This window comes from Trichoderma citrinoviride (assembly GCF_003025115.1).
Source record: "Trichoderma citrinoviride strain TUCIM 6016 unplaced genomic scaffold BBK36scaffold_4, whole genome shotgun sequence".
NCBI classification, from domain to species: domain Eukaryota; kingdom Fungi; phylum Ascomycota; class Sordariomycetes; order Hypocreales; family Hypocreaceae; genus Trichoderma; species Trichoderma citrinoviride.
This window is the reverse complement of record NW_020194712.1, coordinates 1,113,355-1,127,255: the sequence shown is the minus strand read 5'-3', so window position 1 is coordinate 1,127,255 and position 13,901 is coordinate 1,113,355. Positions and strand designations below refer to the sequence as shown.

Here is a 13,901-nt window from a genome sequence, read left to right as displayed (position 1 = left end):
TAGCCTTTCCGTACTAGTATCGTACTACTAGTATATCATATATCGACTCGTCACATATAGTCTGCATTTGCTGGCCACTTTTCATGAGTGTCTAAATCATATGACCAAGTTAATATGTCGCCCCATTAGCAGTCAAGAAATCAAAGTCCACGCCATCCTGAGCCTGCAGCACACTCCTCTCATACAACCCCCTATACCCCCGCGCCGGTCGCCTCCTAGTCTCCGCAGGTCCAAGCCCTTCCACTCTCCTCTCCAACCTATCTTTTCTCTCCGCAACTCTCCTCCTAATCTCAGCTTCATCAAGCTCCACCTCCAGCTTTCGTCTCTCCACATCACAGCAGATGACATCTCCATCCCTCACAACAGCAAAAACACTTTCCGGCAACGCAGCTTCAGGCGAAATATGCAAAACGATGCTCCCTCCCGCCGTGCCGGACATGCGTCCGTCTGAGAGGCGCAGCATGTCCTTGACTCCGCGAGCTGCGAGTTTGCGCGGGATGGGTATCAGTCCTGCCTCTGGCATCCCCGGGCTTGAAAAGCCAATGGGGCCAATCCCCTGTAATATCAATACGCTGTCCTCGTCAACATCGAGGTCTGGATCATCAATGCGTTTGGCAAGGTCCTCGGGGCCGGCGAATACCACAGCTCGGCCTCGGTGGCTGAGAAGATGTCGGTACTTGCTGGCACTGGCTTTGATAACGGCCCCGTGGGGAGCAATGTTTCCGTATAGAACTACGAGGCTCGAAGATGGATACAGGGGATTCTCCAACGGCCGAATGATTTGAGAAGTAAACGGAAAGGGGCGAAAATTCTCCTCATCCAGAGCCTCACCCAGGGTCTTACCCGTTATCGTGAGGGCATCTAGCTTCAGCAGAGGTCGTAGAACATTGAAAAGAGCGGGAATGCCACCGGCGTTATGCAAGCCCGTCATGTAATTGTCGCCGCTGGGCTTGAGGTCAACTATCAACGGAGTCTTTCTTCCAATCTCATCCACTGTTTGTAAAGTAATCTTGCCGTATACTTCTGGATGCCTATTCGCAATGGCGAGAAGATGCACGATGCCGTTGGTAGAGCCTCCGATTGCTTGTAGGACGGTAATCGCGTTGTGGAAAGATGCCTCGGAGAGGATGGACTGGGGAGTGCGTTTGTGCTTGGCTGCTGCTATCGCATTTGCGCCTGTCTGCTCGGCGATCCTCAGTCGTGCGCTTGATACAGCGGGAGCAGTTGCACCGCCTCGCAGTGGGATGAGTCCAAGAGCTGCAGTCAAACAGGCAATTGTGCTTGCAGTGCCCATAACGCCACAAGTTCCGGCCTATCCAGCTTCGTGTAAGTCAAAACGACCCCTAACCCCCCCCCCAACAGAGGTGACAAAGGCTTACCGTTGGAGCAAGCTCCTCGTTCAATGCTGAGATGTCCTCGATATCAATCTCATTTGCCCGGAAAGCCGCCCAATTGTTGCGACAGTCTGTACAGGCTCCAATGCGGCCGCCTCTGAAGCTCCCGGGCATCATTGGTCCCGTTATGAGAGGTAGGATGGGCTTATTGGCGGATATTCCGCCCATGAGCTGAGCCGGCACTGTCTTGTCACATCCTGGCTCACGACATCACATCAGCCAAAACCGTGATCAAGACGACATTTGGTGGATATGAAAACTCACCACCAATGACAATACACGCATCCACCGGCTGCGCCTTGATCATCTCTTCCGTATCCATACTCATGAGATTCCTCAAGAACATGCTCGTCGGCGAAGAAAACGACTCATGAACGCTGATCGTCGGGAACTCAATCGCCAGCCCGCCGTTAAGCTGAACGCCCCTCTTCGCGGCCTCAATGAGCTGCGGGACATTGCCGTGGCAGGGATTGAAGCCCGAGTACGTGTTGATGATGCCGATGATGGGCCTTGAAAGCGCATCCTCGCTGTATCCTAGGGCTTTGATGAAGACCTTGCGGAGGAACAGGGAGAAGTGAGGGTCGCCGTAGTTGGAGAGGCCTTGTCTCATGCCCACTGCGGGCTGGATTGGTCGAGAGAGGTCATAGTCGGCTCTGGGATCTGGCGTGCTGTTGTCGTTTGAAGCTCCGTGACTTTCCATGTTGCAGTGCCTCTCTTCTGTGAGGATTGGGCAATGTTCGTATGAAGCGATTTTGGTGTTTTGTGTCGGTGATTGCGTGATCTTGCACCAGAAGCCCGTTGGCAGGGATCAGCTGTGGGTGTGGAGGGGTTGATTGTCATCGCAGATGTGTATCGGCTTGAGATCTGAGCCATGACTTTGACGGCGATCTTCATCTCTGCTATCTTAGATCTCATAAGAAACCTAACTGTTCCTTGCTGAAGAGTATAAGACTGCGAACAGCAGCAGCCAAATGTTATCATCTTGTCAGCAGAAACCTATCGAGTCTCATATCTCGTACCGCCACTGAAGCATGACGATTGAGATCCAACTGCACGAGAAGCTGCTCCTCGTATCACCAAGATGGCAAGTCATTGTCTATACTTTCATGACTGAATTGAGACATATCGTATTGCTCTCCTGTTACAAGACACTTCCTTTTGCTTTCCCCAATTCCAGTTCCAGTCTCTGTAGTCTTCGGTTAAGTGCACCCCGATCAACCAATATCAATCGCCGATGAACCAAGCCACGACTCAATCTCAACACTAGGTACAGTAACGGATCAGAGACCAGGGGTAAAATATCTCGATCGAGTAAGAAATCTGCTGTGGTTCCCGCCATGTTTCTGTTAGTCATAATTTCTGAGACCGGCGCATTCCGTGATGGGGCCGAAGCAAGGCGAAAATTCTTACATACCCCGGCCTATCACTTGTGATACAGTCAACGATATTCTTTCAATTTACGTTGACTTTTCCGAATCAGCATATAATCGTAAATCATTCAAAGACTTCACACCGCATCATTATGTAGTAAATGTTGATGGGTTCTTCTAGAATCCACAGGTAGCAAAGCAGGCATTTCCAACTCCATCCCACGCATCGCGGAGGGCGTCAACTCACTACCAACAGCAGAATCCACTTCTCGAAATAGTGGCATCGCAAGCTCCCGGCTTACTGGGGCTCCAGTCCATTTTTTTCTTCTTTAGCTCAGAAAGACGTTTAAAAAAGAAGCACTCCCAGTGTCATGTCCTCAAAATGGCAACGTCTGTCCATGTTTTCGTTGCTTGTTTGTTTGTTTGTTTTGTGCCTTGTAGATCAGTGTAGATATACCCAAAATGGCAACAGCCGGTTCGTCTCTTCCTCATGGATAACCCCTTTCTTTACACTACCCCAGATTCTCACAGAGTTCCAACTCTCGGCTCTAGCTCTCATGACCCAATGACCTTTACCATACACTAACAGCCTCACTTATAGTCACACTCGCTGCTGAAGACATCTCAATAACATCCTACCCCGATGGCGGCCTCCAAGCATGGCTCGTCGTCCTCGGCTCATGGGCCTGCATGATCACCTCCATGGGGCTCCTCAACACCATGGCCGTGTTGCAGGCGAGACTCTCAGAGAATGAGCTGAAGCATCTTCCTGAGTCGACAATTGGTTGGATTCTCAGTAGCTATGCCTTCTTTTTGTACTTCTGCGGAGCGCAAGTCGGTAAGTCGTCTTTCACTTCTCTTGTATCTGATATACCTCGAGAAGACCATTGAAGAGCCTATCGCTAACGAATCGACTTCTACAGGTCCCATCTTTGACGCGTACGATGTGAAGTACCTGGTGATACCAGGTAGCATCGGCATCGTCCTCTCCATGATGCTCATCGGCCTCTGCAAAGGTCCGTCACTCATTATACCCTCCCCCCTTTCACACCTCCAACTCACACAAAACCACCCCAGAATTCTACCAATTCTTCCTCTGCTTCGGCCTCCTCGGCGGCGCCTCCGCCTCCCTCCTCTTCAACCCCGCCATCGCCATCATCGGCCACTACTTCGACAAGCGCCGCGCCCTCGCCACGGGCATCGCCTGCACCGCCGGCGGCCTCGGCGGCATCCTCTTCCCCATCATCATCCTCTACCTCACGCCCCAGGTCGGCTTCCCCTGGGCCACCCGCGTCATCGCCTTCATCTGCCTCGCCATGGGCTGCCTCGCCGTCTGCCTCATGAAGAAGCGTCTCCCCCACAACAAGAACACCAGCATACGCCCCGGCAGCGCCATCGACCTGGCCGCCCTCCGTGACCCAAAGTACGCACTGACGACGCTTGCCGTCTTCCTCGTTGAGTTTGCCGTCTTCATCCCTTACACGTACATCTCCTCGTATGCGATCCACGCCGGGATGCCCACGCAGCGAGCATACCTCCTCAACGCCCTCGTCAATGTCGGTGCGATACCCGGTCGCGCGCTTCCGGGCTATGCAGCCGACCGCTTCGGCGCCTTCAACATCCTCGCTCTGACGGCGACTACCTGCGCGGCTCTCATCTTTGCGCTTTGGTACAATGCCGGCACCAACGAGGCGGAGATTTACTCGTTTACTGTTCTGTACGGGTTCTGGTCCGGCGCTGCGATCAGTGTCACGCCTGTATGTATCAGCAGGGTGTGCAACATCGAGGATATCGGGAAGAGGACCGGCACGGCATTCTTCATTGCGAGCTTTGGTGTGCTTATTGGGTTGCCTATTGCCGGTGCCTTACTGAAGGCTGATAACGGCTCGTATAACGGCGTCATTGTGTTTGCAGGGTGTTTCTATGCGGCGACTGTTGTTACGCTGTATATTGCCCGAGGTGTGGCTGCTGGTTGGGGACTCAAGGTTATCTTCTAATATGAACCGCTGACGATATTGGGAACGTTTAATGACGATGATGACCCATCAACGATGCCTTTATACCACGTATGTGTAAAGTCTCTTATTGTTAGAAAATAGAAATGAAATAGAGCCATCCTGATACCTTACAATTCTCTGTTGTATTCCGTATACTATTCTGCATCTACTCTATACAGGTCGTCCAAATCAAGGTCCATTCAGGCCCGAAGCAAATGTAACGAAAACACAAGAGAAAGAAATTCCGGCAGCAAAAATAACAACACCATCCCTTAGTCTTCCAGAGACACCTTAACCCACTTCTTTTGGCGACCTCCTTTCTTCGCCTTCTTGTCCAGTCCTGCCTCAGTCTTCTCAACTGTTTCGATCAGCTCGACTTTGCCCACAGACTTGGCAATCTTGTTCGCGTTCCAGACCGAATTTGTGCTGTTTGTAGTAGTAATCTGGGTCTTTTGGGCACACGAAAGCCAGCTCTTTGCCTTTTGAGCGGCTTCTGTAGCCTTTGGGGCAATGGTTGAGGATTTGCTTTCTTTCGGGACAGCAAATGCGGTCTTGGCCTGTGGCTTATCAACCTTCAAGGCAGGAAAGCTCTCCTTAGTGACCCACGTGGGAGTCTTCTTGGAAGTTCGCTTCATGACAATCGGCGTCTCCTCAGGCTCACTCGCGCGCCAGCTAGGTTGGGGTGGTGGTGGTACATAGACTTTTCTAAAAAGATGCTGTTAGTTCTGGCTTCGTGATGTAACGAAGTTGACCATGATGTCCTCAATACTTACTCAGTGTCTGCTCCTCTAGTAAGCCGCTCATATTCGGCTCTAGCATATGTAGCGTACTGGAATAAGCCTCGCACCCCAGGAAGTCGATGATTCTCTCCGAGGACTCTCGCCCTCTTGCCACTAAGATCGACCGCGTCGGGGTTTGCACGGTAATTGACAAGCGTGTGCAAGATCTCGACCAACCGCTCCTCTAAGTCGTGAGCTTCCTGTCTCACAACCTCATGTAATGGCGTCCGTCCCAACGAATCCACTCCGTTGACATCTGCACCACGTTCCAACAGGTCAACGACCATGTCCCAATAGCCAAATCGACACGCAATGTGCAGAGTAGTGCTTCTTGTTAACGTGCAGACAATGGGATTGTAGAGGCGGCCTCTTTTGGCGTACTTTTTCATGGCCTTGAAAAGAAGATAGACAACGTCTTCATGATCCTGAGCCATGGCACAAACGATCGGAAGGTTTCCCTGTTCATCTTTATGAAAGACGCTTGCACCTCTCTTGATCAGGAGTGACACGACAGATGAGTGGCCAGCGGCGGCGGCAAGATGGAGAGGTCGTTGCTCCAAAGGCGCACAGCTCATCGATTTCCAGCACTTGTGATTGCACTGATGGCGATAGGCAGTCTGCGTCGGGAGGTTGTGGTCGGCACCAAAACGCAGCAGCACATCGGCAGTCTGTGCCACATTGGCATCCCATTGCGTTTTCTCAAGGACAAGAGCCCTTTCTGCTTCCTCAGCCTCTGGATACTCCGGCCAGTAAGCCTCCTCGCAACGAGAAGACTCTGCGTCCTCATCTCTGGCAACACTCTGAGAGTCCTTCTGTTCATCAGACAAGGCGAAGTCTCGAAAGCGGCTCCACGGCAGCTTCCGCATCATGGTAATGTGAAACGCGGTATAACCAAAAGAGCTGTAAGTGTTGGGATCGGCACCTCTGGTGAGGAGGTATTCTACTGTTCTTGGAAGAGCATAACTGCAGGCAGTTCGGAGCGGTCCGTCCAGAGCCCCCAGACTTGTGCTGATAGGTCGAGAGATCGCATGATACAGAGGCTTGAGGTCGGGATACAATGCCATTTCCTCGTCGAGATTGACGCCTTGTTTGAGGAGATATGTTGCCATCTTAGGCGCATCATAGAGCAGTGCGGATTGAACAATGTCCATGTCCTCCATGAGGGTGAATGATCTGTGAGCGTTAGCCTCTGAGGTCTGATTGAACTGGATCGGATATCTCACCCTCTGAGACGTGATGTATGCTTGCTGTCAATCGCCCACTGCATCAAGTTCCGTGAGTCGTGCTTGGCCGCATGGACGAGGACAGTCAAAAGACCATGACTGAGCCCCTTTGACTCTGCCAATTCATTGAAGGCTCTGTCAAATAAGGCTTCTGAAACAGCCCAGTAAAGACCGCGGCAGCATTGGCTGAGAGAGCTCAAGTCATTCTTTCTCTCGATGTAACCGATAATCTGGTCCATCAGCTCCTGCGGGAGCTTACTGATGGCAGCCATTGTGCGTGCCGTGTGTTGTTCTTTTGGGGATGAGATATGCAAAAGAGCCAAAATTGATGTTGCAGAAGGGAAAAAGCCGTGAGTGTGGAAGAAAAAAGAAGGTCGAGGTGAATCATATGGGCAGACTTTATATTTAGGTGTGTGAAGTCTAAGCCAAGCCACCAAACTTTGTGTGCCAGCTGTCAAACAAAGGTGAAGAATAGCCGAATCCTTGACCGCCGAAGTCAATTCTATTGTCGAGTCTGCTTAATTGTTCCTTTTGTCATTGTCGTCGGTAGCACAGGCAGATGTTGATGAAAACCCCTATTTCTATCTTGTAAGTAGGTAGAGTCAGCAGAGGTAGCTCACCTCGATCTGCCTGCCAGGATATCGCTCTACATACATAGCGCAGCCCTCAACCGTCGAATCTTACCAAAGGCAAATAACCCAAAGCATTATACCGTTTCGTATATGAGCTACGAGTACAGTTACATCCATATGTATGGATAGCATCTCTCCTGATCTCGATATTGCCACGTCTCTCTTGACTCCAGCCTTACCCAGAACTACCAGATAAGGTCTCGCATTTTTTCAAACATCTTTATGAGCATAGCATTGACACATTGTAGCATTGTAGTACTCGAAAATACAGCTTTATCAGCGGAGCTAGATAGCAAACTGTACGCTTGTATGATCATGTGCTCATTATATCCTTTACGCCATCGCCTGCCCAACGTCTCACAGCCCGAGTTCGTCCCGCCCCTTTTCCGTCTAGACCAGAAACTCCAAAGAAGATGCTGACAGCAAAACTAGGTCAAAGATCAAACGGAGGAAGCTAATTACATCGTATAAGGCGTTTCTTTTCGGACAATGTACACCTCGCCCACGAGGACCGTGCAACCGACAATCATGGCAATGGAAATGATGGGAAGATTCACGCGGGCAAAATCTAGACTTCTGACGCGGATATGCTTTCTCGCAAGGATGTCGCGCCAGAGCAGACCTGCAAGCGAGGCGCTGAACGCAGAACTGAATGCTCCGTAGTTGACCCCAATGGCCATGCTGTACACAGTAGCCCAAAACGTTCGGTCGCTGATGGGGACACCGTTCCGCTCATGGATCTCCTGCCACTTCTGGATGATCCGGCAAAGTAGTATCGTGGTGCCAATGTTTGTTCCTGCAAACTGTATCTTCGTTAGCCCGCTACTGAAGAAGATGGTTAGAAGAGTACCTACATTGCATAGTACAACCGAAAGGAAGCCCATGCCCCCTATGGCGCCAACCGTTCCAGTCTTGTTTACCCAGTGGTCCCATCCATAGGCAAAAACCGGCACCCAGCCCTTGGTGACCAGCCCCTGAACAAGGACGAACATACAAAAGGCGAACGGAACGAGTGCGAATGGTAAATGAAGAGCAACAGCCGCCGCCGTTGGAAATGTCTCCTGGCACCACCTGAGCGCATCCTGGCCTAGGGACAATAGTGTGGCTGGTCCGCGAGGCGATTGAACAGAAGACAATGAATATTGCCGTTTTCTCTCCACGTCTTCGTCTGAAGAGGGCACGAAAAGTCCCCCAGGTTGCGATTCGGTGACAACCTGGTTCTGTGCGCTCTTCTCCCCAAGCGAACCAACGTCACTTGTGGAGTTCTGTTGCTCCTGTGTATCGGCATCCGCATGTGGCGATAGCATCGAGAGCTCCATATCAGTCGAAGACATTGCGGCGAGGGCGCGGGCGTCGGTATCTTCGGTCAAGAGAATCGTTGGAGTTGACACGTGGCCGTGGGCAGGCGGGCTTAATACTTTCCTGCTGTCTTCCCCATTCGCGCCGTAACCTGCCTTGGACGTATCATCAAGCTCAGTATCGTCGTCCCGATCTTGGGATTGAGCTTCCTTTGATTCGAGTCTCGGAGAGGAAGATTCGGGCCTATGATTCGTAGCATCTTGCAGCCCAACCTTGGCAACAGATGACCGCCTCGTTTCATCGGCCTGGTGAAAGCTTCGCTCGGCACGCGCAGTTTCAAACTCCAGTCTGCCCTTTCTCGCAATTTCGCGCGTTTCTTTCCTGTGATACCATCCGAAGCCGAGGTCCCAGCAGAACATGACAAAAGCCGCCGGCAAAGTGACCCAAAATACGGGGTGAGCGCCGCTTTTTGTGCTTGCGGCGTTAATTGCCAGCACAGTGATGAGAGTGGCTGCCATAATGACAGCACCAAATGCCGCTCCGCCTTTGTCTATGAATGGATTCATGATCTCTTCTAGCGACAGCAACTTTCCTTCCTCATCGTTGGCGAGGTCTGCCTCATCCGCATCGGTATGACCCCTCGCGTGGGGAATATTAGGGTTGACGGGCTTCTTGCCCTTGACGTGATCCGGAAGTTCGTGCATTTCGATAGAATGAGGGATCAGGTCTTCGTTGGCAAAGACAATGTAGAGCAAAAAGGGAAACAGCACGATAGCGGTGGCGACCACAGGGACAATCATGTTGGCCGTGTAGTGGATGAACTTGATGTTGAAGGCCCCCGCGAGCACAAGATTGGTCGGGTTGGAAGACACCAGGATGGCAGACGCAACGTTTGCGATTGCGAACTGGGTATGGATCCACGCTCTGGGATGTACAATGTTGCTTGATACCCGCGTCATGTAGGCCAGAAAGGCAGTTCCTGATAGGATAATGGGATCGTTTCCAATGAAGCTACCCAGGACGAAGAAGAAGGCGTAGAGATAGAAGAAGAGCCGATGCCCAACCTTGCCTCCCCATTGTAGCACCTTGAACGCCAGATATCGAATGAGACCAGACGCGTCGATGGAAATGGCAATGTAGGCCAGCGTGAGGAAGAAGGCCATGATATCAATTGGCGAAATGTTATCGGCGCCAATGGTGCCATCATGGACTTCCTGCCGACCAACAGCTCGAATGGCCAGCAGAAACAGATCCGCGATGAGGGGAGCAGTGACAAAGTTCATAGGGAAGTTGAGTCGCACCCAGGGCTTGGTCTTGCCGTTGTTGTTATTGTCGTCATCCTGCACCAGCGGAGGAGAACGAAACTGTCGCTTGGGGATGATTCTCAGGGCTCCAAGTGTATCCAAGAAGAGGTCCCAGAGTTTTCTGGGCACGAAGATGGGGATATGAAACGGACACAGGACGTTGATATCTGAGGTGAGATGTCAGTCTGACACCTGGACTGAAGCTTGGAGCTATGCTATGAAGCTGGTGTTGAAGCTGTGCTGGTGAGGCGAATTGACCTACTTGTGAGGACAAACACAATGAGCGTGATGATGGAGCGCCAGTCTTTGATCTGGCTCGTCGAGAGCGAATCGCCGTCATCCTGCGCCATGTCGGTAATGAGAACCTCGTCTTCGACGATGGTTCGCCGTATCCCAGGCTGGGGGTTGGCTGAACGCCAAAGAGAAAAGAAACAATGTCAATGACGTTGAAAGATCAAACTTGGATTCGATCTGGGTTCTCACCGTCGCCACCTGCCAATGAGTTGCGGTCAAAGGCGGTAGGGCTCTTCGGCGGCTTCTTCAGCGCTGTCGGGCGGCTTCAGCGCACTGATTTGGCGCTTGGTCAACGATTACAGGCGTCCACGGGCCCTAAGCAGCGCTGAACGATTGGGCCATCCAATCCACACCGACTTTGCTGATAACGAATCTGCAATCCACAGCAGCTTCAAGTTCTTTCCAAGGTTCTCTCTTCCAGCGTTCAGCAGACGACAGTATCGTCACTCCAATTCAACCATCAACAGCCAAACTGCGATCTGTTGAGTTTTTCTCTTATGCTTCCTCCCAGACTCAGCCCCGCTCCAATACCAGAAACCAGGCTCTTGGCTTTGTTAGCTCATCCGACAGGCTCCTTCACGTGCATCTGGCCCGAGGAACGGATTGGCACCTCTCTGTGATTGCGGCCACCAGGAAGCAAACAACAAGCCTCAATACTCGACTGTGCTGGTTCGAGTCTGTCGATCAAATTCTGGCTAATAATGCGGGGGGTTACAGCCATGCAACCTTCTTGGCGTTGGGACGAAATAGCCTCAGCCCGTCTGGGTCACCGAACCCTTCATATACCAAACACTGCCTGAAGGGATGTGCTGCAGCTTGCCTGCTTGGATTGGTGCGGCGCCACTTGCGCGACATTCGACAATGGTCCCTACCTACCTATACGATGCTTCCAGAAGGGATCAGGGTTATAGACGGCGGAATACATACCATCATCCGGACGAGGCTCTGGTGGCAGACCAGGACGACATCGAGGCGGTCGATCAAGCCCATATTTGGCCCGTCAGCTGTCGCCAGCTGGTCTGTGTAACCCGCCAGCTTGAGCAATCATGGCTGTGCTCGTCTCGTCTATGCCTCATCCAGCCGGCTGCAGCAGGGCGAGCGGGCTTATTCTGTTGCCTGGACCTCTCCCGTAGCGACGAGGTCGCACTTTGCTTGCCGCAGGATGGAGAGACACCGAAAAGGACGTATCTATGACGAACAGAGCCATTCCTTCCATTGCCTGGGCTCGACTGGACGGAATACTTTCCGTTGTACATTTGACCTGCGCATAGGTTCGTCTCCGAGGTGGCTGAAAGGGAGGGAGGGAACGGTTGAAGAGCCTCATGGCAGAGAGGGATGCCTCCTTTGAAGTTGAGCCTTCTGGTATGTCTTATAACATGCTCACTCACCACCTCCCCCCTTGCATAGGGCGCTATGGTCTTGCACCAGCTGTTGGGGTATTCCTGCACAGCCGTAGTTGACTCTACTGAGACGCTTGCCTGCCAAGCCGCCGCACGGCGATTGCACCCTCGCCAGAGAGCTGTTGAGCCGAATCCATCGGCGTCTATGAGGAGCTGATGCCGGCGCTATCGTGGGCCGCGTCGCTGAGTGATGCCATTGTCTCTCATGGCGGCGATCTGTCGGTCTCCCTCGCATCGGCAAGCAATGCCACGAATCCCGTCGATGAAAATATAAAAGTCATATGCGCGTGGCCGGTCTCTGGCCAGTATGGCCCCGGATCGAGAGTCTTGTAAGTCAAACTGGTCAAGCTGCTCCATTTAGCGCCACCGAGTCAATCATACCCTCAACCAACCAACAAAAGCACCCTGCTTGTCGGGAGCACTCAGTTGTGGGCTTTCTGACCCTTCATCAACAGATACTACGTGCTAATAGCAGCATGTCTGTTTGCTCGGAGGGAGATATGGATCAAGAACGCTTGTTTGGCTGCGGCACTGCTCCTCCCAGCTGTAGCTGCTGTCCATGGTATCGTCCTGGCAGCTTTGCATCGCGACAGTAAGGAGAACATTCCGCCTGCAGTCGACCGAGAACAGAGTTGGGGCGTCCAGACTAACGCGGTGTCAAACCATATAGAGGCTGTTGACATGGACATCTATGGTTCCTTTCAATTATGCTCAATCGGCGTCCTCGTCGTGCCAGTGACCGTCAGTCTGTCGGAGACGTATCGCAATACTCCAGGTCGCAATACAATCTTTTTGTGGGCAGGCCTGATTCTTGCCGGTAAGTATACAAACATCACCGCTCATGTCTCAGATGCTTTTGCATTCCAAACACTGCACTTCGAGGGACTCCTAGCGACTAAGTGATCACTCCTTACATGCAGGACTCCTCAGCCTATCTATCGAGTTTTACCGGGCCCAAACTTTTCCCTGCAGCGAAGATGGCCAAGGCAACCCCATACCCAACGACCCCTCGAAGTTCCCTTACGGTGCAAGCACAACGTGCGGGCTCATATGCTCCGAAACAGAGGGGCCGTTCTCACCCATGCGAAAGGGCTCATCCAGTGACATCTACGTGGTTCCTGCACCCAGCAGGCTCACCTTCGGCACGGCGACACTCCTTGCGGCCGCGTGCTGCGTCCACACCATCGTCTGGATGGCATCAATGTCGGAAATGGTGTTTGAAGACAATTGGAAACGGCCCCTTGGCATCAGGGCCGATGATAGCCAGGCCGATGAGCAGATTCCGGGCACCAACGGCGCGACCAAAAGGACCATGAAGGATGTCAACGCAATGATTCGCTTTTTCCTCTCCGTGGTGGCAGTTCCCGTGTTTGGAGGTGCAGGGCTTGCCATTCTCATTGTCGGCGAGATCAACTTCTTCAGTGGTCCAGTCAATTACCAAGTTGAGTCGTTGGCAAGCATTGGTGAGTAGTCTCGAGCTTTACCGCACTTAGCCCCAAGGCGGACACTCGCTTTTATAACGTACTGACTACGTAAAGGGCAATGGTCACCTATCGTTGGGACGGGTTTGGCAGTCATTGGATCACTTTATCTTGTCCTTGCTGCTGATGTGGATGCCGTCAAAAAGGAGTCCGATCCCACTGATGTTTGTCTTTGCACATGCTGCTCGCATCGTAGATTCGAGCCTAACAACATTCACGGCCCTTCTGAAGCATCGTCCTCTTCGAGCGGCATGGGTCTTGGATCACACGCTCCAGAGGACGGGTACACCACAGAGACGCCCGAATCGAGTACCTTTCCAGAAATGAGGCAAACTGACACAGAACCTGCCATACCCTCGCAAAACCTCGACCGTGTTCAGACTATGCAGACCAGCACGTCCAATCATACATCAGTGACCATGCAACGACACACGTCTTCAAATAGCACGGTCAGGCCACCGTCTACGACAGGCTCCAGTAGCAGGCGACAGGTCGCTAGATTCATTGTTTCTGTGGGCGAAACACTCGGCTCCAAAGCACATAATCTGGTTGATGACTCCGAATACAGAAGGGGAAAAGCGGTCGATTGGCCAGAGATTCCTGGAGAGTCAATGAGAAACAAGCGACTCCGCATCACGCGTGCCCTCTATAATCCCAGTCGGGATGCAGATGGAAACGCCACTCCATTGCCACGCTCCCCTTCCCGGGCGAGTAGCTCTAGGGGAGAT

At 52.2% G+C, this 13,901-nt stretch overlaps 5 protein-coding genes across 5 annotated transcripts; 2 read left to right on the top strand and 3 right to left on the bottom strand.

Annotated features, from left to right (window-relative positions):
* Positions 1-109: 109 nt before the first annotated feature.
* BBK36DRAFT_2942 (dehydratase) lies at positions 110-2,094 on the bottom strand (the record flags this gene model as incomplete). Its single annotated transcript, XM_024898013.1, has 3 exons — positions 110-1,312; positions 1,380-1,591; positions 1,659-2,094. 3 exons carry the CDS (start codon positions 2,092-2,094, stop codon positions 110-112), a joined length of 1,851 nt encoding a protein of 616 aa, XP_024751435.1.
* Positions 2,095-3,226: 1,132 nt separating this feature from the next.
* Positions 3,227-4,761, top strand: BBK36DRAFT_1157793 (MFS general substrate transporter; the record flags this gene model as incomplete). The annotated part of the gene is made up of 4 exons (XM_024894037.1): positions 3,227-3,239; positions 3,366-3,602; positions 3,688-3,780; positions 3,842-4,761. The coding sequence occupies 4 exons, from the start codon at positions 3,227-3,229 to the stop codon at positions 4,759-4,761; spliced, it is 1,263 nt and encodes a 420-aa protein (XP_024751434.1).
* A 272-nt stretch (positions 4,762-5,033) lies between these two features.
* BBK36DRAFT_1139622 (ankyrin) lies at positions 5,034-7,035 on the bottom strand (the record flags this gene model as incomplete). Its single annotated transcript, XM_024893324.1, has 3 exons — positions 5,034-5,433; positions 5,535-6,713; positions 6,764-7,035. 3 exons carry the CDS (start codon positions 7,033-7,035, stop codon positions 5,034-5,036), a joined length of 1,851 nt encoding a protein of 616 aa, XP_024751433.1.
* An 818-nt stretch (positions 7,036-7,853) lies between these two features.
* BBK36DRAFT_1114149 (hypothetical protein) lies at positions 7,854-10,348 on the bottom strand (the record flags this gene model as incomplete). Its single annotated transcript, XM_024889994.1, has 4 exons — positions 7,854-8,198; positions 8,250-8,649; positions 8,857-10,165; positions 10,261-10,348. 4 exons carry the CDS (start codon positions 10,346-10,348, stop codon positions 7,854-7,856), a joined length of 2,142 nt encoding a protein of 713 aa, XP_024751432.1.
* A 1,500-nt stretch (positions 10,349-11,848) lies between these two features.
* On the top strand, positions 11,849-13,163 carry BBK36DRAFT_1114800 (hypothetical protein; the record flags this gene model as incomplete). Its single annotated transcript, XM_024890068.1, has 4 exons — positions 11,849-12,021; positions 12,148-12,284; positions 12,363-12,509; positions 12,613-13,163. 4 exons carry the CDS (start codon positions 11,849-11,851, stop codon positions 13,161-13,163), a joined length of 1,008 nt encoding a protein of 335 aa, XP_024751431.1.
* Positions 13,164-13,901: the final 738 nt, after the last annotated feature.